General features: G+C 38.4%; 1 protein-coding gene across 4 annotated transcripts in view; it reads right to left on the reverse strand.

Moving 5' to 3' along the window:
- Positions 1 to 1,121: 1,121 nt before the first annotated feature.
- Positions 1,122 to 24,483, reverse strand: part of bcl11ba (BCL11 transcription factor B a) — a 59,243-nt gene continuing 35,881 nt past the window's right edge. Inside the window, exons 3-4 of one of the 4 annotated variants that reach the window (XM_015350524.2) lie at positions 6,220 to 8,076; positions 1,122 to 4,852 (exon numbers count right to left, since the gene is read on the reverse strand). In XM_015350524.2, coding sequence (XP_015206010.1) covers positions 4,752 to 4,852; positions 6,220 to 8,076 — 1,958 coding nt within the window. In that variant the 3' untranslated portion in view covers positions 1,122 to 4,751. Of the gene's footprint in view, positions 8,077 to 24,483 lie in introns of all 4 variants that reach the window. The other 3 variants (XM_015350526.2, XM_015350525.2, XM_006632124.3) reach the window with 3 other exon arrangements.

The raw sequence follows: 24,483 nt of genomic DNA on the forward strand, positions 1-24,483 counted from the left end.
GGGGGGAGAAAACAATGGAAATTATTTTAGCTGATAAAGACATGCTGTGGCAGCAGAATAATTTCCTTTTGGAGTTGCACACTTTTTTTGTGCATGTAAGTGTACTTTGCCTAGAAAGATGAAGTGATCACAGAGATCCATATAGGAATATAAGAAGCTCTCAGATATTCAATTGTATGGAGGAATGTGGCATATTATTCTCTCACTGAAGCTATCACTGTGTAAGTTATTGCAATGGACAAAGAAAAAGAATAGAACAAATTGTTAACCTTGTAGCTGCACTCTTGCTCAGCACTATACTTCCTGCTGCACATGTGGCTTTGACATAAAGAATTCAGTTCTGGAAGGACTTTTAAGTAACCAATCAGAGTTAAATAATATTTAGTTCTGTGTTTTGTTTCATTCAAATTTCTTGAGTTGCATTTTAAACTTTCTTGAGTTGATAAAAAATCTTGCAAGGTAATTAATAAGCTTTCCAGAGATTAAAGAAGAGAAGTCCACCTGGTTGTTTTTTTTTTTTGTGAGAGGTTTGAATTTTTAATTCAGAAGAGGCTATGTCAGTGAACTCAGTTTTCAAAATCATTTTGTGAGAGTCTTGTGTTAATCTGCAATGCCTATATTTAACACCACTGGAAGTACAATATCGGCAAGTTTGAATGATTGTGGTATAATGTGAGACTGCAGGTGTCATGACCACTGGACTGAAAATTAGCAGTTTCCACTTTGCTCAGTTCACAGAGCTCTGCCGACATACACAAAGTTTTCACACTAAGAAGATTAGTGAATACAAACAGGTACTGTCACACAATTCTGAATATTTTATTGCAGAATTGCTCCTAACATTGGACCTAAATATTCAAATATCTGAAATGAGCACAGCTGGTCATTTAAATCACACAACAAGAGATATCAATTTGTCCAGACCTTTTTTAAAAACAATGTGCAGGGTTCTGGGTACCCAACAAGTAAGATTTCTAAAACAAATGGCTGTAAATTAATATTAAGAGAATTCATAGCAGAAAGAGATCAGATTAAATCCAGAAAATTAGACATGGATATTTCTAGTGAATAATGCAGAGTTGTTTTGATACTGTAAAATGAAAGAAAACAGACAAATGAGGTGGAGTCCTTATGTAATGTTTACTATAATGATTCCACGTAGGCTAGTTTAGGCCCCAGGACAGCAGGTGTCTGCATCTTGGAATGACATCATAGACAACACAAGCCATAGCCTATAGAATCAGTTCATGTATTTAAATAAAGTGACATCACACACAGAATGCATAACATCCCTATTCATATTCCCTCCCCCTCCCCCCTTTTCGAACATTAGGACATATCAAAAGTTACAATTCCATCCCAACCCTGCATAATTATTAAATACAAACATTAAGAAAAAATAATGGAATGTCAAATAAGGAGTGAACAGCAGCAAAGCACTTTTATTCAAAGGACTGGCAAGACCTGCATACCAAAGTTGTCTCGTTCTGACTAGGAGGTGAGAGCTCCTAATGCTTAGACCTCCCCAAGCAAAACAGGGCATTGTCATGGAGTGGGGTGCACACAAGAAAGCAGCAGCAACTGTTCGGCTGTGCCTGATGTGGTCTATAGTGCTGAGGGGCTGAGCAGAGGCTAAGAGGAAACAGCTCTGAACCACTGTCCAAGCCTTGCTCTAAAACATAGTAACAGTGTTTTCCTGCAAACTCAGTGCAGAAGAACTGGACTTTTCTTAATGTGGGCAATTTTTAATTACATGTTTTAGCGGACTGATATGAATCCATGCAAATGTGTTCAGTTTATGAAGCGCTAAGTGCCTGTTATTGCACCCCATGGTTAGAAGCAAACACAGTTTCAAGCTGATCCAGTGTTGAGTAGTGCTACACTCATTATGAAAAGTATTGGATAGGACTGTATTGGACTGGACTTTCATAAAGATAAAGTATCTTGTGGATTACTGATCACTTCAAAGCCATCTTATATACCTACTTTATAGTTGATGCTACATTTACAGAAATTGCTCAAAGTCTTACTGAATGTTCTTTTAAAAGCAATAATCTGCTATAAAGACTCTTTAATGTGTGTGCTTGAATAGTGCATAGCAAATTCCCTAGTGCTGGTTTCCCTGTCTCATCTTAAGACTATGTACACAGAAGCCCACAGATCTCAAGCCCTGTGTGTCATAGTGGGCAGGCAGGTTTACAGGAGAGTGAGACAGAACAAGGGAGGTCTAATGAGAGAGTGGAACAGCCTGTATGTGTGCTCTACTCTGTTCGTGCAGAACAGTTCAGAGCAGGTGCCAATAAGAATCAGGTCTCGCACTTTTAGACCAGGAGAGTTTTAAAGGGTTGGCCCATGTAGCAGAAGATGCTGCCAATACCTGTCAGAACACACATACACACACAAAAAATCCAGGGTAATCATAAAAAATATTTACAACCAAAATACTAGTAAACAAAACATTTACTTTTGCATTTTTGTAGCTAAAAGGCTGTCAAACAACCTTTTAAACCCATCTGTACAATATGATTCATTTCAAGAATACAAATTATTAGCATTATTTTTTGCACTATTTTATCCTGCCAAATTAAAAAAATATATTGTGGCAGCCTGCGTGTTCTATGTTGATTTTTTTTCTGTTTTCAGTTAACATCCCCCCTCCCCTCCACCCTCCCCCCCCGAAAAAAAAACAAATGACAAAAAAGGTACTTTCGATACCTTTTTCACAAAAGGATGCGCATACAAGTTAAAAAATACAAGCTCCAGTAAAAAGACAGCAAGTGCCTACACAAGTATTTTAAACCAGCCATTAAGAATATCCATTCCAGAAGAAAAATAGGTACAGTTCAGGAATGTGATCATTTTCCTGCAAAGCAGTAACAATATGCACTGTGTTCTACTAGGGAATTCTCTACACCACACAGCTGGTCACATCGCTCCCCACACTGTGTTTACAGTTCGGGATTTCTTTTTTATTTTTTACACCCAAGGCAGAATAAAGTTTTACTAAAACTCAAGACTTTTACAGTTACAGTGACAAAAACATTTTAATAGACCCACCATTTAAATTTTGACTGCAAAATAAAAATAAAAAAGATTTTTTTTCTGTTTTTGTAAAATGCCCAGGCATTCTCCAATATTACAAATACTGGTATACTTTTACAGTAAACAAGAAAATTGTAATATATATTTATATATATTTACTAAAACCCCGTCACCAAAAAACCAATATACACATAGCCACTATGGCATTCAGAGAAACTTTATAAGCAAACTTGGAAAAAAAATACTTGATCATTTAAAACACACATACACGCAAATAATTTTTACCCTTGTACTTATTTCAATACTGTAAACGTATTTTAAGACAGAGTGCACTAATTTTTCTTAGTTTCTGCTGTTCCTGAATTTTGTCCAGTCTCGTCCTCGACTATCTGTGGTTTAACATTCCACTCCGGCGTTTGTCTATCGAAGGATGAAGTCTTGTCCTGAAGTGAAGAATTCAATATATGTATGTGCGCTTCTATGCATAAGAATATGAATATGCAAATACAGACACATATAAAAGTTGTGCTGGGTACTTCTACCTAAATGTATTTTCTGTTTCATTTTTTCATTTATTCTTTCTCGAAATTCTCTTAGAATTTGTATGCAAATTAGGATTATGTCAACAAATTGATGTTTTTTTTTTCTCATTCAATCCTTTTGCTTCACAAAAGTGTTGCATTTGTCTCAAGAAACATTAAATAGGAAGATCAGTATTCAAGGCACACCCATGTCAAATTGAATGGCAGTAGAACAACTGTCCCAATAAATTAATTTACAATTTTATAGTGCCAGTATTGTGAATGCCACGCTGAGCAACACTGGCACTTGAATCTCAGACACTCCCTTGTTCTCTAACCCTTTTGTGGGGTAAAGTAGATCCATGAAAAGTAATTTCTTGCTCAGAAGCCGTTTTTGTAAAATCAAATTCTAAAGTGCGGGTCGACTGAGTAGATCTTTCTTTTAATTATTAGACAATGTTCCTACAAGTTGCCAGGACTGGGAAAAAGCATTATTTAAAATAATGCAGCATTATAATTTAGGCAAAGATGGTGCTTGCTTAACAGAATTTTTTTTAAAAATTCAAAGTTCAGCTGTGCATTCTTTATGTGACAAAGTTGCTACTTCTTAGAATGTTCAACTACACATCACAGGAAGTCCTATATGAAAAAAAGAAAGAAAAATAGTCTTACTTTTTTAGTACAGGTTTAACAGAGAACTACAGATACTGTTACTGCACTGTGCAATGAATTACTCTGGAGAGATGGTACTGTTTCTACTCAACTGGGAAGTTACCAGATTAACCAGAAAAAAAATCCATAACCATTTTGAGGGTGTCGCACTAATTCAACAGATACATGAACTATGTTTTATTATAATATTTTAGCTATGGGGTCCTGGGGTTTCTTCTAAAAAGAACTAAACAAATAAAAATATAACTAAAATCAAATATAAGTAGGGTAAGCAGATTTTTTCTCAAGTGATTTGATATTGTAATGTTTGGGATTCTTTAATGAAAATGCAATTTCTTATTTAACAGTTGAAATATACATGTATATCTCAATATATCTGGTTAAAAAGGTGACATCCATTAAGACTGAAAAATTTGAGTCTTCCTGACAAAAATGACCCATTCTCATCCAAAAGCACACATAGCTATAGATGACACAGAACAGGTTACAAACAATCACTTGAAATTTATGGGATGATTACAACAGAAAGGAAGAGATATAGTGCTGAAAGCTATTTGTCTTCTTCAAATGTAGTTCCCTTTTTTCAAACTGCCTGGCACGTGGTTTGTGAGAAACAGCTGAAAAAGATGTGCATTCCAATGAGTTTCCATCAGTTTTGTTACTGAGACCTAGTTACAGAACTCAATAGCCACATATAAAACATTTTAGCATCAAGCCATGTTCTTTAGGGGAGCTGGCGCTGTGAAAAGCTAGATTTCTTTCCAGTTAGTGGGAATTACACTCTAGGCACAGGGAAACTAATGTACTAAACTATGCTTCCTAATTATCCAGAATAAGTGAACCTCAGAAATTATGGCCAGTTCATCTTTCTTGTTAGTTCTCCTTGCACTGCCTTTGCATAATGCAAATATTGATGTAAAAATTAAAATAAATTTTATAGTATTTGCATCAATTAAGTGGATACTAGCTGAGTTAAATGAGAGGGAGGGTATTTCATAGTGATGTCAACAGTTTGAATTTCATCTAATTAGACAACCTGTATGGTAAACCCCATGCTAATATTTTCTGTACTAGCGTTGTATGGATTGGTACTTAGTACCTAAAAGCAGCTGCCTCTTTAATTATCTGTTTTAACAGTTTTTAGTTTTCTCTTTTTTAAGTATCATAGGGAAAACTGGATTCAAGAACCCCATCCCTACCCTTTAATTTACTGTCAATACTGACATTCAGTGCTACATACCCAATTAAATTTATAACATTAAAAATTAGTACATGCTACAACATTTAAAGATTGTTGTCCGCTCTCGTTTCTATTATGTAAAACAAAAAAAGTAACTATCTTAGTTTTAATAAAAATTTCTAGATTGTTTCCGGCTTCTCTTCAAGAAATTACAAGTGTAGCTTAAATATACAATATTCTAGAAGCAGCGGCCCAAAAATGTAATTTAAAAACAACGGTATTATTTTTCGCTAAAAAATCTCAGGATTTCGTCTGGGTTAAAAAAGCCCAGCAATTAAAATAAGAAAGTAAACCCCCCAAAAATGAAGAAATAAACAAAAATGTACCTGCACATGCCAAAAATTATTACAAAAATCCAATAAATACAGAAATTATTGCACAGTTAAAAGGCTCCACGTATATTTTACTGCTTTAAATCATCCTCAGATAGTTTAAAAATTAAAATGCCAAATGAGGCAGTTTAGGCCGGTTTTAATCTTAATCTTATGTACTTATTCTCAGTTGGCAGTTTCTTAGGCAAAAAATAAAATTAACCCAAAATCAATTGGAAAAAAATCCAGCTACCCCCTTTTTTCAAGCAGTGGCAAGGAGGATTTTGAAAACTGGTTTAGCTTCTTTCTGCTTGCTCAATTTTTACCTCGTTCGTCATCAAATGTTCTCCATGCCACTTTTTCATGTGTTTCTCAAGGGTACTGTACACGCTGAAGGGCATTTGGCAAATGTCGCAGCGGTACACTTCCTTACCAAGCTGGCCGTGTGTCTTCATGTGGCGGGTGAGCTTGCTGCTCTGGGCACAGGCGTAGTTGCACAGCTCACACTTGTACGGCCGCTCTCCTGTGTGGCTGCGCCGGTGAACTGTCAGGTTGCTACAGTTCTTGAAAACCTTGCCGCAGAACTCACAGGTATCGCTTCTCCGTCCCTCCTTGGAGCTGGGCCTCCCCGGCCCGGGTCCTCCTCCGAGATGGGGGGTGCTGCCGCCGCTCGCTGTCCCACTGCGCCCTGAGAGGCCCCCGTCCAGCATGTCTCCCGGCGGGGTGGAGAAACGCAGGCTGCCGTTTTCTGAGGAGTGCTCTGAGGAAGTGGCAAAGGGGGATTGTCTAGAGTCGGTGAACCCCAGGAAGGGGTCCTTTATGAAGTGCCTGGATGCTGCATAACCTACCAGCCACTGGGAGTAAACGTTCTCAGAGGGGATCAGGGGAGCTGGAGGCAAGTCCAAATCTTTCTCCACCTTGATTCTCTTGGCTGAGGAGTTGGACAAACTCGGGCTCGTGATAGGGGTGGGCTTCCGAGGAAACAGGCCGACCAAGGAGTCGCCTGAGCCAAAGTTTCTACCATTCACAGCTCCAACCACCTGGTCTATTTCTCCCACCACTGAGTCTTCATCCCCCGTATCCCGCTGCCCATCCGAGCTCCTTTTCAAGAAGGGGCCCCTTTTCCGATTGTCGACTATCAAGTCATTGTACTGCTGGATTGCGCCCAGTCCCACGTTCTCCACCATCTTGCCTAATGAGAGGGCCTTCTCATCTGGTGGAGGTTTGGAACCATTCTCTCTGTTGCGGCTGAACTCTGAGTCCATGCTGAAATTAGACTCTGGCCTACTCTCATTTTCCAGTTCCTCTTCTTCCTCTTCCTCCTCCTCTTCCTCGTTGTCCTGGCCCAGAGATGTTTCACTTTCATTCCTGAACTCTCCTTCTCTGTTCTTTATCCCCTCGCCAGTGATCTCACTTGTGCCTGGCTCTGGAGAGCTCGTAGTTGACAGCCCATCATCAGACCTCCCTGTCATGGAGCCAGACTTGTGCATGTGCGTCTTCATGTGTCTCTTGAGCTTGCTGGCTTGGGAGCAGGCGTGGTCGCACAGCTGGCACTTGTATGGTTTTTCACCCGTGTGGCTTCGGCGGTGCACAACCAGGTTACTCTGAAACTTGAAAGTCTTTCCACAGAATTCACAGGACTTGCTCTTGGACTGGGTCTGTGGCGGGGTGGTGCTATTTGGGGGCATTGGTGGCAGTGGAGGGGTGCTCAGGAATGGGGATTTGGGGCTAGGTTGGAAAGGGTTGAGGAGGCGATGCATAGGGTTGGTGCGGCTCGGCGACAGTGGCGGTGTGGAGTTGTTGTTTCCTGCGAGCTCTCTGAGCCGCCGGGAAAAATCCATAGACTGGGACTCTATTGCCATGGGTGTCAGTCGCATTACTCTTTCAAAGGCACTGGGATGCTGGGAGATTAGGCCCATTTCTTCGGCACTGAGGCGTTCCAGGCGGTGAGGGTCCAGATGATGGCGGGGAGGTGGACTGACGAACGGGGGAGTATTCGGTAGGCGGCTTTCCACAAATCCTGGTGGCTCCCGCAGCACAGGTCCCGTCATCCGAAGCAGATGGAAAGGGTTGCTGTCTCCCAGAAAGTTGGTAAGAGGAGACTGGGGTATAGATTCGGTTCCCATGGGGGGAGGAATGGTGATCCTCGGAGTGAGGGAGCTGCTGGAAGGGTTTGTCTCCAGGTAGATACGGATGCCATGTGTGTTCTGAGCATGCTGGAGGAGGAACCAGGCGCTGGCAAAGGGCTGCTTGCATGTCGTGCAAATGTAGCTTGATGGCTCATCTCTACCTGCAATAAATAAGAGAAAAAAATGGATTGTAAACAAAACATAATTCCCAAAGAGGAGCACATTTTTTAATACTGAAGCTGTTGTTAGCTGTTACATCACAATACTAAAACACTGTCTCTTTATTAGAAATGGTGTCTTGTAGGTTTGAATGTCTACATTTGTTTGACGTTTGAATGAGGGGTACTTGTGATTCTACTAGAAAAGTGAGCTCTACCTCAGGACATGGAATCATCCTAGAAAAAAAAACACTCATACCATAAAGCAATCGAACCACAATTCCTCTGAAAAGAATGGAGAATGAAAGCAGCACAATGGTTCAAAGGTCTCTGTTATGCCTGATGCAAAGTCGACAAATAACAGAAATCTTAACTTTTCCTGTCCGGAGAGATAATGTATCCACCATTACATTAAGATTTAGTATTGATTATACTATTAAAGCTGTAAATATGCTAGAACCTTTAACTTCCATGAATTCCTGATCCTTTGTCAGTAGTTCTATGACATTGCAAGGTTTTGAATTTGATAACGATTTTATCTGCCAAATTCAGTTAAAGAAATTGCCGTGCTTTACATACTCTCAACATGTAAATTACCAGAGTTAGATGGGATGCGCTAATAATGGGGAAAGTGCATGCATGATTTAAGCACTGCTTAATTGTCCTTTTTACAACCCACTGAATATTTTACCAGCAAAAGGCCAGGCAAGTGTGCCTTTACAGCTGAACAGTACTATCTCCCAAAAGACTCTATTTAATCTTTTTCAAGACCAGGATCATCCCTGTAATATCCTGCTATAAACAACACTAAAGATTTGATTATAGACACTGCCATTGCCACAGAAAAAAACAAAACAATCAAGACTTTTCCCCTCTATAAAACAAACAAAAGGTTATATCATGATGAACCCTCGGAAAAAAGATCAATAATAAAAATAAAAACTTGAATCGGAGAGAATAAATTAATATAATTATGAGAGGGTTATTTAGTATTTAAGTCACTGGTATTTAAAATGGTGCCTTGGGCCATTCAGTGTCACTCTAGCCTCACAAAATTAATCAATTACAACAGATGGTTATACTGTCAGAGTTCTTCATTGTGGGTTATTCTAGGTGTCTCCATAAAGCCATTGCACTCACTTTATTACCAGCCTCCCTAGAGAAGTAAACCTCCTTTACTCACTTCTTTCATTTAGCAGGGCAAGGGACGTATTAACCATGACAATTATGTCAGTTACAGAGCTACTTTAAGTACTGACTCCTCCTTAGTGATATGAAGGTTATTTAAAATATACAGGAAAAATAAGTACTTTTAACCCAAGTTAAAACTATATCTTATAAAGAAAGTGTAATTGACCTCTATCCCTGCAGTAACATCAATTGGGATAAATTATTACAAAAAAGTAATGTGAGAGATTTCTCTATTTCTCCTTCTATTGTTTCCAGTGACAGGATAATGTGTCTTTAACAGCTTTCCTCAAATTTACATTCTTTTAGGACTGTTTGAGTCTATTAATTATGAACCATATAGGCAGATTAATCCTTTGCTAACGAGACAGGTCAGTTTTGCAGCAGTCATTATGGTATTCTGTTATGTAGCAGTTTTCAACTTTAATACGGTTTCATATTCCCCAAATGTCAGGTACTGCACAGCTCTACACGATAATGCAGGACTTTCTCAGATCTGTGTGTGATGGAGTGTCAACTGAATGACTGCTGTCCTTCACAGTCTGGTCACTCCCAGGCCTGGGCTGTTTGCTCATCTTTAAAGCCCTGGCCAGCATGCACAAAGAACACGTTTATTTAATTGTTAAACGAGTGGCTAGTAAATCACAAAGCTGATGCATCGTCCACATGGATGAGACATACTAATAATAAAACAGCGATAAATTTGGCACCAACTAAAACATGCATACGTAATCAACTTTTGAATATCAAATATTGAAGTATATAAAATAATATACATCTACATTATCTATATTATGCAAAAATATATAACTAATATAATTAATAATAATGTATATTTATCGTTAAATATAAAACCCTAATGAGTGATTAAATTGTGATTCAACTGAGTAGCATAATTTTAGAGCTTCAGATACATGTAATTACTGCGGCTCTCCTGCTCCAACTAGGAGCCTGGTCAAGTTGATCAAAGCCCTCTGTGCAGAAGAGGCAGGAGCTCTGAGACGCAGCACCGCAGCACCTAAGGAAAGGAGAACAGCAGCTGCTGCAGGCTGCTCTGTACTTTCAGCTGTACATGACAATGTGAGGCTGCTGCCACACTGCCAAGCGCAGGCTCTGCGATGAGAAGGGGACCTGTTTGAGTACTAGGGCAAACAAACAGATATACACAGCGAGACGTGGAGCTAAACTGTAGTGTGGTCTTTGGGGATTTATCAAACCATGCCTAAAATGCTAATTGTGCCCTTGGAAAACAAATCTCATTTATTTATTAAATTAACGCATACTGTTCTGACCTAAACAATTCTAAAAGTACTGCCGCAGTCATTGTATGAAGACTTGAGTGCTTAGCCGTTTGTCTGTGCTGTATGAGCGAGTGTGCTTATGGAGATCATGAGAGACGTAACGAGATTCCCCTGTAAGCGCACATCCCACTGTGCTGATCAAAAGGAAACCAGGGGAATGTCTCTGTGCTGGTCAGTTCTGTGCATGAGTTCATCCAGTCTTATTATATGCCAGTCAGGATGCAGAACAAGCTTTCTTTAGCCTGGGCCAGGGTTTAAACTCCTTGGCTAAGATTTAATGTATGAACCGCACAGTATGAACTGCGGCACAGTAACAGATGTTTAGAAATTTTAAACAATGGTTTTGATTTTGCCGCTAGCTGTATTAGTCCTGGAGTTTGGCGCAGTTTGTAGGGACCAGCACTCAATTGTTGTGAAGTCCTTGGACAATCTGACATTAAGCTCCAAGTCCATGTAAAATAATATTTTTCGTATGTTAGAATTGCATGCTAAGCACTAAGTATGAAGAAGAAATTTGTAACTCTACACAAATTCCATGTTTTTGTGCCCAAGTGGAGGAAGTAAACCACATAAACTTTGCTCTTTGGCTTTTCTAGAGAGAAATAAGTTAAAGTCACTATTTGATTCCTCTTGGAACTGTCAGTATTTTATGATGATATTGATATGTCTGGCACCCTAAGTTTATTAAGGTTTGTGTGATGAATTTATTTTTCAAATTGAGCTTTTTTTGTATGTGTATTAAATGTATTTTCAAATTATAACACAACTAGTTAAAATAATCAACATTAACTATTTCAGTTATAACAGCATCCAATATTTTTATATCGTTTAATGTAGTTCTATAAGTTTGAAATAAAACAGCAAGTGACTTGAAAGCAGACATACAGTTCACGCTCATTAAAAACCCCTATTATAACACCGTTCCCTGACTCTGACATAAGACAACTGCTATACCTTGGCTCCCAGCAACATTAAATCCTATTAGAATCACCGTCATTATATCACACAACTCGTTATTACTGGCAAAATCGTTAGCTCCCACAGGCACTCTTATGGATGGTGTACGAAATTAAAATGTGTACGAAATGTGGATGGTGTACGAAATTAAAATGTAAATATATTCTGTCTTAGTTTGTAAACTTTATTATTAGTATTATCATCACTATTATTATTTATTGAACAGTTACAAACCATTTTGGGAATAATATCCTACAGAAGACAACTGTGTTTTTTAAGATGTCATAAATTAATTTCTATTCACAGCATTTGTTATTCATCAATTCGTCTAATTCATTGTATCAGTAAAAAAAACCTTTCAACTGAGATATCTATTCTTTGTAATATACCGTATATATACAGTATTAGAATGAATCTTAAGATCTTTAAAAACCAGTGTTTCTTTTCTCTCCATACTGCTACATTACATCTAAACTCCAGGTGCACAGCTTTCAGACATGTAGAAAACAGGGTTTAATTTAGTGAAAATGAAGCAGAATGTGTGATAGCAAACAATGTATACAAAATTTAAGAACTGCTATATACTGTATAACACTTCTTGCCAGCACCCACATCACCCAGACCAGTAGCTGGATGGGAGACTCCTGGGAAAGCTAAGGTTGCTGCTGAAAGAGGTGTTAGTTTAGTCAATAGGGCGCGCTCACCCCACAGTCTGTGTGGGTCCTAATTCCCCAGTATAATGGGACACTACACTGTAAAAAGACACCGTCCTTCGGATGAGATGTAAAATCGAGGTCCTGACTCTGCACGGTCATTAAAAATCCCAGGGTGTTTCTCAAAAAGAGTAGGGGTGTTACCCCAGTATCCTGGACAATTATCCCCCTAGCCTTTAGCAGTCATGGCCTCCTAATAATCCCCATCTCTGAACTGGCTTCATCACTCTGCTCTCCTCCCCACTGAGAGCAGGTGTGAGGGGAGCTGACTGGCGCATCATCCAGGTGGGGCTCCGCAAACCTACAGCACCAACGTCCAATCAGTACACCCCCTTGCCCAGAGGGCCCGCCTCCACCAGGAGGGCGGCGACGGGATGTTTACATCACCAGTCCTGTTGGCCACGTGAGCCAGAAACGAGCAAGGCAGGAGGCCGAAACCAAAACCGTTCAGGTGGATCGGCCTTCCACTTCCCTCCTGAGAGTGTGAGAACCAGGTTTACGGGTACAGCGCCGTCACCTTGAGATCCAACGCATGAGACGGATTGGGTCCCCCTCCCCTTTCACTTGAGCACTAGATGGAAACTTTCTTACCTTCTCGCTTGCCAGTGCGTGTGCAAACACCGCGCTCTGACACCGACACACCCCTCTCTTGAGATTTGGATAGTCAATAAAGCAGTAGCTTAGTTTGTTTTTTACGGATGTGTGCTTGTGGTTTTGCGTATTTGCAGTTTTTGTATGAACTGTTGGGACAGTCTCTCTGAGCTCAGTCTGCACACTAAGAAATGCTGGGCGTGCTGCAGAGCCGGCGCCCCTGTCGGGACACGGCTGCTGAAGTCCCCCAAAACGAGGATGCACCCCCAATGAGCTGCTATCTCCGAGGACTGAGTGCCTGAGAAGAACATTGAGGAAAACAGCGGTGCTACTGGTATATAAATTGTTTGCCATAAATCTATTTGTACTGTAATTTATAATACCAGATGAATAGTCAGACCATGGCTACAGTACGGGCATGCAATTATTTCAATACCTGGTAGCAACATTAAGCTGGTCCTTAACAAATCCACCTCCATCTATCGATTTTCTAACCACTTTACCCAACTGAGGGTCACGGGGGAGCCAGAGCTTATCCCAGCAAGCACCGAGGGCAAGGCAGGGTACACTCTGGACAGGACGCCAGTCCATCGACAAACTACATATATTGTTGCAAACTGCATATGACTTAATACGCAGTATCATTGAAACTAGATAAATCAGAAATGAACTGTTCCCAAGGATGATGCCAATCTTTTAGACAAAAACTGTTTTTTCTATAAATGATATAAGATTTATTACCCTTAATCACTGTGGCTCAAAAGTAAATAGACAGACATGAGATTAGGAAAACAAAAATTCTGCAAACTTATTGTAATGTATTAATGCTTGGCTTGTACATGCACTATAGTAGACAGTCCAATTAGACTTTATAAAACAAACTAAAAAAGAAAGGATTTCTGGATTTAAAAAAAGGCCACAAAATAGTAGTGTGCACCATACAGCATTATCGTTCAAGAAGAACCTCCCAAGCAAAGCAGTTTTTTCAGAGATTGTCTCAGGGACCAGATCTGTCCACAAATGCTCCGGATACTCCTGTGTGAGTTACAGTACTACTCAATATATATGAATTCAAAAAACGTAACTCCTCATCATCATGCTTGGGAAAAAAAAGATGTATTGTGCAATTTGTCGGATCGCAAGTTATCATAGCAGGTTCCTCTCCTTGGATTTAATATTTTCTGTGCTCTGTCAATGTAGATGTCAAATTGTCAGTAATATAAAGGTAAAAAATCTCCTCAAAAATGAATCCAGTTGAATCTCCCCCATCCCAAAAGCAGTTCAGTCAGGAAAATAGACAACTGTGTGCATTTAACATTTACAATTTATATTTAACTGCATAGTGCTGCCAGTTCAATTGTAACTGCTTAGCTACCTACCTCTACAGTGTGTTTTACCTTTCAATTTGTCCAGACACTGGTCAGTATCACCTACCATTGCTACTGCTAACCCCAGAGACTAGAAAATTACTATCCCAACAACAAAAAAAGAGCAGCCTATGGTTTTCATAGGTAACCTTCTCCTTTTTATTTCTGGTTCATCTGGCTGGGCAAGAGGCTTACTGTACAGGCTTAACTTCTCACAGAGCACAGAAGTCATTGGGGCTGAATGTCCATTTCTGCCCCACAATTAAGACGAGTCAATGCATCCTGCCTCAAATGGTATTTCTCCTCACGATAAAGGGACTCGGGCGTGAGTTTATTGAGAACTGTTCAGTGTCTGCCCTCCCGGGGGGATTTCAGTCCGACGCAGATGGCAAATAAAGTATTCAGCCTTAGGCGAGAGCACATTATGCTAATTCTAATGTCAGCTGTACTTTAATATACAGCTCTATTTAATCACCCCATTATTTCACATTTCCATATGAAAAAAAAAGCAGAAAAACCTGCGGCACTTCTGCTGCCGCTGCTGGGGCGGATGCTTCTCTGCTCTGTGTGACAGTGTGAAGATCTTTCGCTGTGACTCGCTCGCCGGCGCGCACACACACACACACTCTCTCGCTGCAGCGCGTAAACACGTGGACTCAGGCACACTAGCACACGCTCAGCGAAAGTGCAGGGCCGTTTCAGTGCCCTGATTGTTTGCAAGTTTCTCTAGGCGTGACCTGTCACAATCCGTGTAGGCAAACTAATAAAAGACGCAGTGTCACCAAATTCCGTTAGTGATTTTACTACCCTGTTTAAAACCTTTTAACAAAGCTTCAAAGATGAATGCTGTACATGAGGACGTCGCAAGCAAACATGCAGGCGTTAGCTTTTTAGTTGGATTTCAAGTAGACAATTTCAAATGAAAACATTGTAAGCACGGTGTGAACCAGCTGCTGGGATTTCGGGAAATTCGAAACTCAGCGCAGTTGATGCCTCGCTGCGCGTTAGACTGGACTGAATTAACTAGATAGTAGTAATAATAACCGCCTTGCGTTTCGAAACGGGTTTAGTAAAATAGGTGTCAATCAAAGCACACAAAACGAAACAAGGCCAGACAAAACTATTATTTTTGTAGCTGTTCTAAAATATTTAGGAAGAGTTTTGGCTTGAAGGTTACAGTCGGAATTTGCACGAGAACCTTCCGTGATCTCTAATCAGGCAGGGTCAGGGTGGCGCGTGTGGCGCCTGGGACGTCGTTCTGCTCCCATCAGTACGAGTTTAAAAGTATTCAGAAGTCCGAGTTTCCAGTCTATTTGTTTCGGAAAATCACATTGCAAATATCTATTATTTCGCATAGTTGTTGTTGCTGGAATCCTTAAGTTATTTAATCTTAAAAAAAAAACTCAGCAATGGCGGCTAGAAAATCACCTAAACTATATTTTGTATTAATTCTAATAATCAAGTTTTTGGTTGTCGACATGTATTGACAGTGCGAGTGAGCCAGATTTAAAAAAAAAAAAACAGAAGATGCTCTCAAAATCAGCAGAACCAAACTTTGGTCATGAGGCCAAAAACACGATTCTATCGAATTCTGACTCCTGCACAATAAAACCTAATTTAAACATAAGAAAAAGGATATTGCATCTTTTAATGAGGTGCTCATTTGCTGACATTGGTTTTTACTACAGGGACTTCATTTAGGCTGTCATTAAGCTATTATCTAGCGTAAAGAATTTTGCTGTCCTGTAAGTACCGTGTTAGGTCTGGAAGCTTTTCTCTCTCTATTAGTGGAAGCGTGCCTCGTTTGGCTGGAAGGGTGCCTGTGTTTTGTTTGGCTTTCCTTCACACACTGCCTTGGCAGGAATTCTCTTGGATGGCTTACAGAGGGAAAAAAAATCATTCGAGTACGGTAGCAATCTCAATCTAATAGGAGTCCGTCACACGCTCTCTGTAGTGTACAGTATTAAAGTCGATGTTTCCCCCCCCTAAACAAGTTGCTATCATCGTACTGTAAAAATGGATTCTTAAAAACGCAAGCTATTCAATTTCTGGGAAAAGAAAATAAAAGCAAACAATATATTTAACCCTTTGAAAGGGCGCCCTTTAAGATTAAATTCCATTCCTGAAGGCAACATAGTTTTAAATTAGGCACTTCATTAACCCATCTTACACTATTGTGCTAGACACGACAAACACAATCATTTCAGTTGTCCGTTTAAAGAAAGACAGCACATTTTAAGATAAGCATGTTAAACTATCTATTTTCTTATTCGACATTAATTTATTTCAGTACACCACGATTCAGTACTGTAAAGGAAATTGCACTGACTCTCCCTTGTTCGAAAATGGTAACAGGTACAGTACTTAAATGCTGTGTTTTAAAAACCCATTTCAACACTGCAGCTGAAGCCTGTCTATAATCTTCAGGTTTTGAAGCACGTGTTAAACTACTGAAACTCGAGATCGAAGTGCTGGTTTTCTCCTGACAGTGGCTTCTCTGTCAGGAAGAATCTCCTAACCAGGCACAGTTCACACACCTCTCAGAAGGCTACATTACAAGCAAACATGCATTAAATATTTTTTACTTGTCATCTGTCAATTCATTAATGAAATGTCAGATTTTTACATACAGTGGATTTCTTTATAAGGTCAATATCAAGGGCATTACACACTTCAAATAGTTATAATCCTTTTGCTCACTAACACAACATAATAATGAATCAATAAATTATACATACTATAGTTCTAAAATGCAAAAATATTTAAACATATATTTTTTTAAATCAGTTGAATTCTGAGATGCTCCTTTGTTTGAGTATAGTCATATTACACACAGTCAATCCTCTCTAGAAGCATTGTCAATTTCTTGTGAAACCTCCTAAAAGTAGTTATGAAATTATTTAGCATATTTGGAAGAAAAGTATAACATTTTCAAACTCTATATGGTCTACTCTATAGAATTCCAGTAGTTTATTGCCGATGAGGGAAACATGCTGTGATGTTAATGTTAATTCAGGAGGATTTCTAGATTATTATCCAAGTGGAAGCACTGTTTGAAAATTAAGAAAGATCTTCCTCTGTAAGATATGCACAATGACGTATGTCCTCTTAATTAGAACTCAAGCTGCTGTTTGCTGAGAAGTCTCATCAAGAAATGTTGTTACAACCTCAATCACAACTGACATTTCCCTAGTAAGCTCCATGCAGCTCACAGTTTATGTTTTCCATCCTCTATTCCACCATCTGAACAATGAAAATAGATTTGTTTCTGGCAACAAAGTCTTAGCTATCTGAATCCGCTGAGTTTTGTAAAGATTGTTGTGTATTGTACTGTGATGCAACATAGTGGACACAAGAATATGGGGAACTCTGGTCTTTATACATATGTCAGCTGTGTGTATTCATGAATTGATGTTAATATATATAAATAAACACACAATGTGTAAGTATTTTCTTTTTTATACAGTGTGTAAATCTACTACATAAAACTGTACACTTAGTTTTCCCATTTATTTTATTTCCATATCATACATGAGCAGCTCCTAGTTAAAGATAATTGTTATAATGTGATAAATGAATATGCATATGGAAACTATATCAAACAATTAAATAGATACCGATATTAAAATATACACACATATAACAGATTTCTGTTAAGATAAGATTATTGCAACTTCCAATTTTTTATTCACCAGTATTATTTTTAGGAACACAGAAATGAAAAGAGTAAACCTACACATCCTGAATTCTGTCCTACTGTAAGAGGGGCGGGAGGTTCAGGCGCTGTGTATTGTGGGACACCCTGCTGTTTCTCTCTGGAATACTGTGATGTACTGTCTTCAAAAAACCTCATGTCACTTTCTCTGCCTAATTTAAAGTCAGACTCCCCCAATTTGCATCTTTCCACATTGTACAGATCGTGCCATATGTCGTTAAAAGACAAGGGCTATAAATACATTGGCAAAACGAGAAAAAAAAAGCCTGACAATAGATTATGGGAGTTTAAGGATAGCCAGTTAGTATTCCTGCCAACACCTTCCACAGAAAAAATATATTATTTCTGACAGAAAAAAAGTATAATCTTCAATAAAAAGATGTGTAAAGAATTAACAGAACAAGGATATCGAAACATTTCCCTTTGTTATAGGTGGTAGAAATGTATAGTGGGAGAATTACTACACTGCTCACCAAATAAAAATGAGAAAATCCTCTTGCTGTTTTGACTGCTAGACTAGCTCTGAGCAGTACACCGCTGCCTTTCTACACAGAACACAGACGTCAGACTTCAGAGCATAGCTGGAAAGTGCAATAACGAATAAAAATGCTCATTATGGAATGATTTCAGTTTTCACTATGATTCAATTTGCAGTAATTACTGTGGCCCGCGCTAATAAAAACTGCTACAAAATGCTAAGGTCAACTACCAGTTAGGAGTGTTCATTTTCATCTCAATGTATTCATCGTCAGCTCCTAATGGCCCAATTTTCTCCCCTCGCTCTTCAATAAATATTGCTGGAATTACAGGTTAAATAGCTAAATTAAATCATCGCTATTATGGTAGGCTGCACTGCACTGCTTCAGAAACAGGTTTACCTCTCAGTGTTCAATTAGAGGGGAAGTGCCAATAGCCAGGCAGCTCACGATTAATGTCAGAAGAGTAGAACGATCAAATTATAACAATTTTTTCTGTTCACCAAATAAAAGACAAAGGTGTTCTGTTGCAGATTTATTGCAAAACTGCTAGACCTTATCTGCTGGGGAACTGAAGAGGAATGCAAACTGTAAAAAAAAAGGAATGTTAATTGTAAAAAAAATATCCGGCTTCTTGCTCCAGAAAGCGTGTCTCCTCAATAGCAAATTATGATGAATGATTCAGGATCACTCATTTTGTGCAGCAGATAATTCCCTCTATGGACTATTTGTCAAGGGAATCAAACAAGAAAGGCTCTTCTGCTGACTTGTGGTCACTTTGCAACACGTTCTGTTGTTTTGTTTGATCAAATTAAGCATTGGTAAAATGGATAATCTCTTCTTCTTCAAACTGATGATGTACCCTATTTTAAAACACCTAAATATTATTATGAGAAGAGTTTTATGGAATTTCAAATTTAGGCAGAAAGTTATTTTAGAAAATTATAATGAGCCACTTAAATTCAGAATGACCAGTACAGCATGTGTCCCTCTGTACTACAGAAATGGTTTTATCAGGACTAGGAGAGAGATAAATTAGAGGAAATGTAGCTGTGCCTCCATCACGACCTAAGGTGAAATAAACTTGGCTGAAGAAAGCCTCACAAGCTCTCTCAAGGACTGATTATGACATACATTTGGTGTGAGAGTTACATGTGCTTGTGGATGGCTCTGCCGCAGTACACCCCCATTTGTCAGGAATATTTGTCTCCTGTGGAGATAATATTTGCCTTAATTAGGAACAATTTCAGCTAAAATAACGTCCAACCCCCACCCAGTCCCACATACACATTTATTATTAATGCAAGAGTCTTACACACTAATAAAGGGCAATGCTCAGAGTTTGATTATTGTGAGTGGTTCAAATTGTCACATTGTTGAAAACCACTTTCTCCCAACATTGATCACAATCACCTGTAACAGGTTAGAATAGCCTTCTGCCATGCAAGGTGCATGCTTTGGCCTTTGAGCTCAAACAAAAAATCGTCTTTTAGTTTTTATCAATCAGTCAGTGTTCTAAATATTTAGCACCTGGACACATGTGTCACTTGGAATAGGACCTGTTTCAAGTTTTGAGGCTCATGCTTTTGTTAAACTGATCATTTTTTTTTCTGCATCTGAACATGTAACAGAAAAAAGTAAATAATTCATAGGATTATTTTGTTCCTCTCCTTCAATACTTCAATTAAGTATATTTTAAATTAATATTTTATTCTGTTGTCAACTGAATTCTCATGTAGAGGAACAGGGAGTTAAATGTGGTCACAAGAAAATAAAAAATACTGCCAAAAGACTGGCTATTCTGTTAATCAGAGCTTGCCCACATAACCTTGGGATTCATAGAATGTTTTAACCTTGTGTCTTAATGCCAGAACATCTAGCTTTGAGGCATATTTCTTAGAGCAAGGTGCTTAAATTATTAAAGATGATACTATATTTCCCGTAACTTTAAGACTGTTTTCTTTCCTGGAGTCATTCCATCAAATTATCATCTATTTTCTATGCAAAAAGAAAATGTTAAGGAATGATTTCAAAATACCTAAATACATAGAAACCACAGTCTTCATAACAATTTGTTTTTAAAAAATCATCTTTCATCTGTTTTTGATCACCAATAGTGAACTAATCTGTCCTTGAGTTAGGAGAAAGCCTTGTAGCGCACAGTAGAAACAGTGTAATGTTTTCATTTTCTGTTATACAGAACAGATGCAATTTTCCATTGCCATCTAAGAGACTGATAAAAATATAAATAACTGACAAATGTCTGGGTCATTTTTTTTACAGAAAATAGGTGTTAAAAAGAATATTATTGTGTACCGAGTTTGCGCCCAAGTATGTTACTGTGGTTAATGTTGAGATTGCACATCTAGCAAGTCCATGTCAAGGATTTGTGTTTAGAACAAAGAAGATGTGTGCTAAAGACACTGCGTCTGTGCATTTTCTTGCACACCTTCTGACAGTTTCGTGACATTTCTCTGCATTATTAAGCTCAAGGTTCATTATCATGTGTACGAGCTATACTCTCAGAAGCTTCTAATTCTTCAACCTGCATTTCTAATGTGTTGTCTATAACTATTATAGTGCACCTAAGGCAAAAAAATTACATGCAAATCTGTTTATAGTGTTGTGGTACCGTGGACAAATCTGCGAGCGTCAGTCCATCTCTTCTCTTTTCATCTCTTTTCTCTTTTCATCCCAAGACTTATTTATTTCAATTTATTGTGTGATTTTCTTTCTTACCAGTATTTTTTATCGTAACCAGAGAATATGGAACTGCAACAGACATTTATTAATAATATTTCACTCATCATATGATTCGGATTACATTCATGTCAATGAGTATCCTTCCTGCCCTCCGTTCTTTTTTTAATCCCATCTGTTAAAGTAAGGTACCGAAATCACTGCTGATCAGGCAAGGAAGGCTGAGGTGTGGAGGTTAAACATAGGACTGCATAAGAACTCTGATCAAGATCAAGATCGCCTGACAGACCAGTAGTTCCAAGTGTCATTTGTGTTTCAGAAACTAATAGGTGAAATTAAAATTGAATTAACAGTGATCAGTTAATTAATTAAATTAACAGTGATCAGTTGAATTGAATTAACAGTGAGAACAGTGATCTTTGAATGTTGCTCTAATAAAAGACTTTATCAGTGAATTGAATTTTATCAACATGACAAATAATTAAAAATAATGTGTGTGAAAATGAATACATTAATTGCAAATTGCTTGCTATTAGGAATTACAGGAGATCAAATCCTTGACAATATTTTTAAACAATAAGAATAATAATAACAGTTCAAAACACATTTTCCTAATTGAGAGGAACCTTTCCTTATATCACACACTGCACTACTTGTCTTTAAAAATGAAAAATGTATCATAATTGCTAAAGATTGTTTTCATAAAAAAGTAAAAAATGTGCCCATTTTCAAAAGTTCACCATTTGGTGTATAATTTAATTTTGAATGTTTCCACATTCCATGTTAATTTTGAATTATTCTGGAGGTGTGGATAAATCTTAGTAGTGGAGTACAAGTCCTGCTCTGTACAGTACAGCCAGGCATTGCCTGGGATATATTGAGGGCGAGTGAGTCACAGGAATCTGGGAGCAGCTGGTTTTTACTGTCAGTTTGACATACTAGTTGAGATCCAAAATGGACAGTGCACAGATTTCCCACATCCAACATCTGCTTCCAATTCTGTTATTCAACACAGTTCTCCATTGGACACTTCAAGTGCTGTGGAATAAAGGAACGGTAGTTGTTTTTCATTAAATTTATACTGTATATCAAACAATAAAAAGCTGTTTATTTTTTGGTCTTTTAAAAAAGAGGTTTAAATGCTGTAAAGGATTTATATTCCTTGCTGAGTTTCTGAAAAAAGCACATTGTGTCAGTATAAAATAGGGGCCACACACTAACTTTAATTAAAAGTACACACCATAAAAGCACAAAAATATACATATATTTAATCCCTCCCAACATTTGGGTCTCATTCACAGGAAAGATAAGATTTTCATTACTGTCAGTTTAAAGCAAAGGATACATATTAAAATTTATCACACACAGTAAAACTACAGAAGTTTTACCACTTCAAGACGGTAGCAAAATGCTGCATACAGAGAACCACAGATTAATGAAGAACTAATGGAATAGGTATCATGGATGTGTACATAACACATTACAAAATAAAAATGATAGTGTGGCAATAAAAAATATCCTCAATCAGATTTAGAAGTTGGAATACATACACAAAAAATGTTCTTGTCCTAGTAACACAAAAATTACACAACAACCTTCAACAATCGTAAGACTTGCAAGGATAGAAAAAAAACAACTTTTTACTGCTTCCTGAACTTTCTAAAATGGCCATCATTGAATTGCAGGCCTTACACTTCACCCTGGGTGTTGTCACTGGGTCTAGCCCAGGATGTGACAGTTCAGTCATGTGTGGACTGTGCACTAGAAGCACAGCCCTCCCAGCAAGCGCCGTGCCCCAGGTGTGATGAGCTGCTGGCTGGTGGGCACCGTGAACTTTAAAATTAATGGTTACTGCCATCAAGTACTGTTTGTTAACAGATAGTGGTTTCGGTCAAAACTGCATTTGCTCTCACTGATATGTAGCCAGAGAAACATTTCAAGGTGAATTGAGAAGAAAAGACTAATTCCTGTACATAATTATACACTCAATCTTGTGTGATTTCTGCATTGTAAGGCTTTGTATTTTTCACTATGACCGTGAAATAATTTACTTTTTAAAAGAATATGAAACATCAGAATGTACAGTAGATGTCATCCGATTTCAATAGCACCTAACTACATGTACTGTGATATGTTTTTTATTAAAAGTACCCAGGGCTGAATGGAAGCAGTTCAGGGGCAGGGGCTCCACTAACTCCTACTGCTGAATGGAAGAAACGGACAGGGGCGCACCAGGGGCACCGGGATTCAGGACATTGTTAAGATATTTCACTAATTTAAACAAACATATATTTGGCATATCACAATCAACATGAAGTACATTTCAAACCCCAAACTCCAGTAACCTGGCAACCTTATAAGAAAAATTAAGCACCGTTCTCAAATGAAGGCACATCATTTGATATGGGCCTTGAGGGGAAGAAACCAAGATTTTTAAATGTTCTGCGATCGTGTGTCAGTGCTACAAGGCCCAGAGGGTCAGAACGGAAGGAGATTTCATTTACTGTAACATCTGATTTACTAAGTTACAAAGGAAGCAGCCAGTATTAACTGTTAATAGTCTGAAAGACCCCATTTATGACAAACCAGCTTCCTGTTGAGGTTTCCAAAGCAGCAGAGGAAGTAAGCTGTAGCATACAGTATACTCTGAAATCACTGAACCACACATCAGGCAAAATAAATCAAGACCTAGAAGACGAACTGAGATAAATGGACCCTAACATTTGAATAGTGGCAAATGTGTTTGTTTACAAATGCTTGAAGCAAGCATTAAGATGAGGTCCTGTGAAAGTGCCCACCTCAACAAAGAGCAACACCCAGGGCCCTGGAATATTCCAATCCAGTTAAGAAACAGCTGAAGGGGGACTACTTTCAGTGTTCAGTTAATACAGGGGTATGCGAGTTTTTGGGAATTAGGGGACTACTTTCAGTGTTCAGTTAATACAGGGGTATGCGAGTTTTTGGGAATTAGTGGTCAATGAGATTTCCCTCTGTCCTCCCAGTTTTTACTTTCTACATTGCTGAAAAACTGCTGGGTTTTGGACATTTATGTTTATGCAAAACATAATTCACAATATGCAGAATTTATAATGTGACTGAAAATACAGAGAGCTGTAAAATATTTATCTAATACATTTAAAGATATTTTATTTCGGTATTTGACAACATTAAATCAAAGAGCATTTTAGGAGATTCTGTGCTGCCTGATGATGATTTTGAAAAAAATCAGAAAAAATAAAAATAGTGTTTGTCAACAGTCACAACTGTTGTTCTATGTACAAATACAGGATTGGATAAACATGTTATAAGCCTGATTTGCACAGGACTAAAAATCAACAGATTTTTGGATGATCTCTGCATCCCCCTTGAGAAACCTAATCCAAAGTGAGTCGTCCATGTGGG

The sequence above is a fragment of the Lepisosteus oculatus genome, chromosome 8 (assembly GCF_040954835.1).
Source record: "Lepisosteus oculatus isolate fLepOcu1 chromosome 8, fLepOcu1.hap2, whole genome shotgun sequence".
Taxonomy (NCBI): domain Eukaryota; kingdom Metazoa; phylum Chordata; class Actinopteri; order Semionotiformes; family Lepisosteidae; genus Lepisosteus; species Lepisosteus oculatus.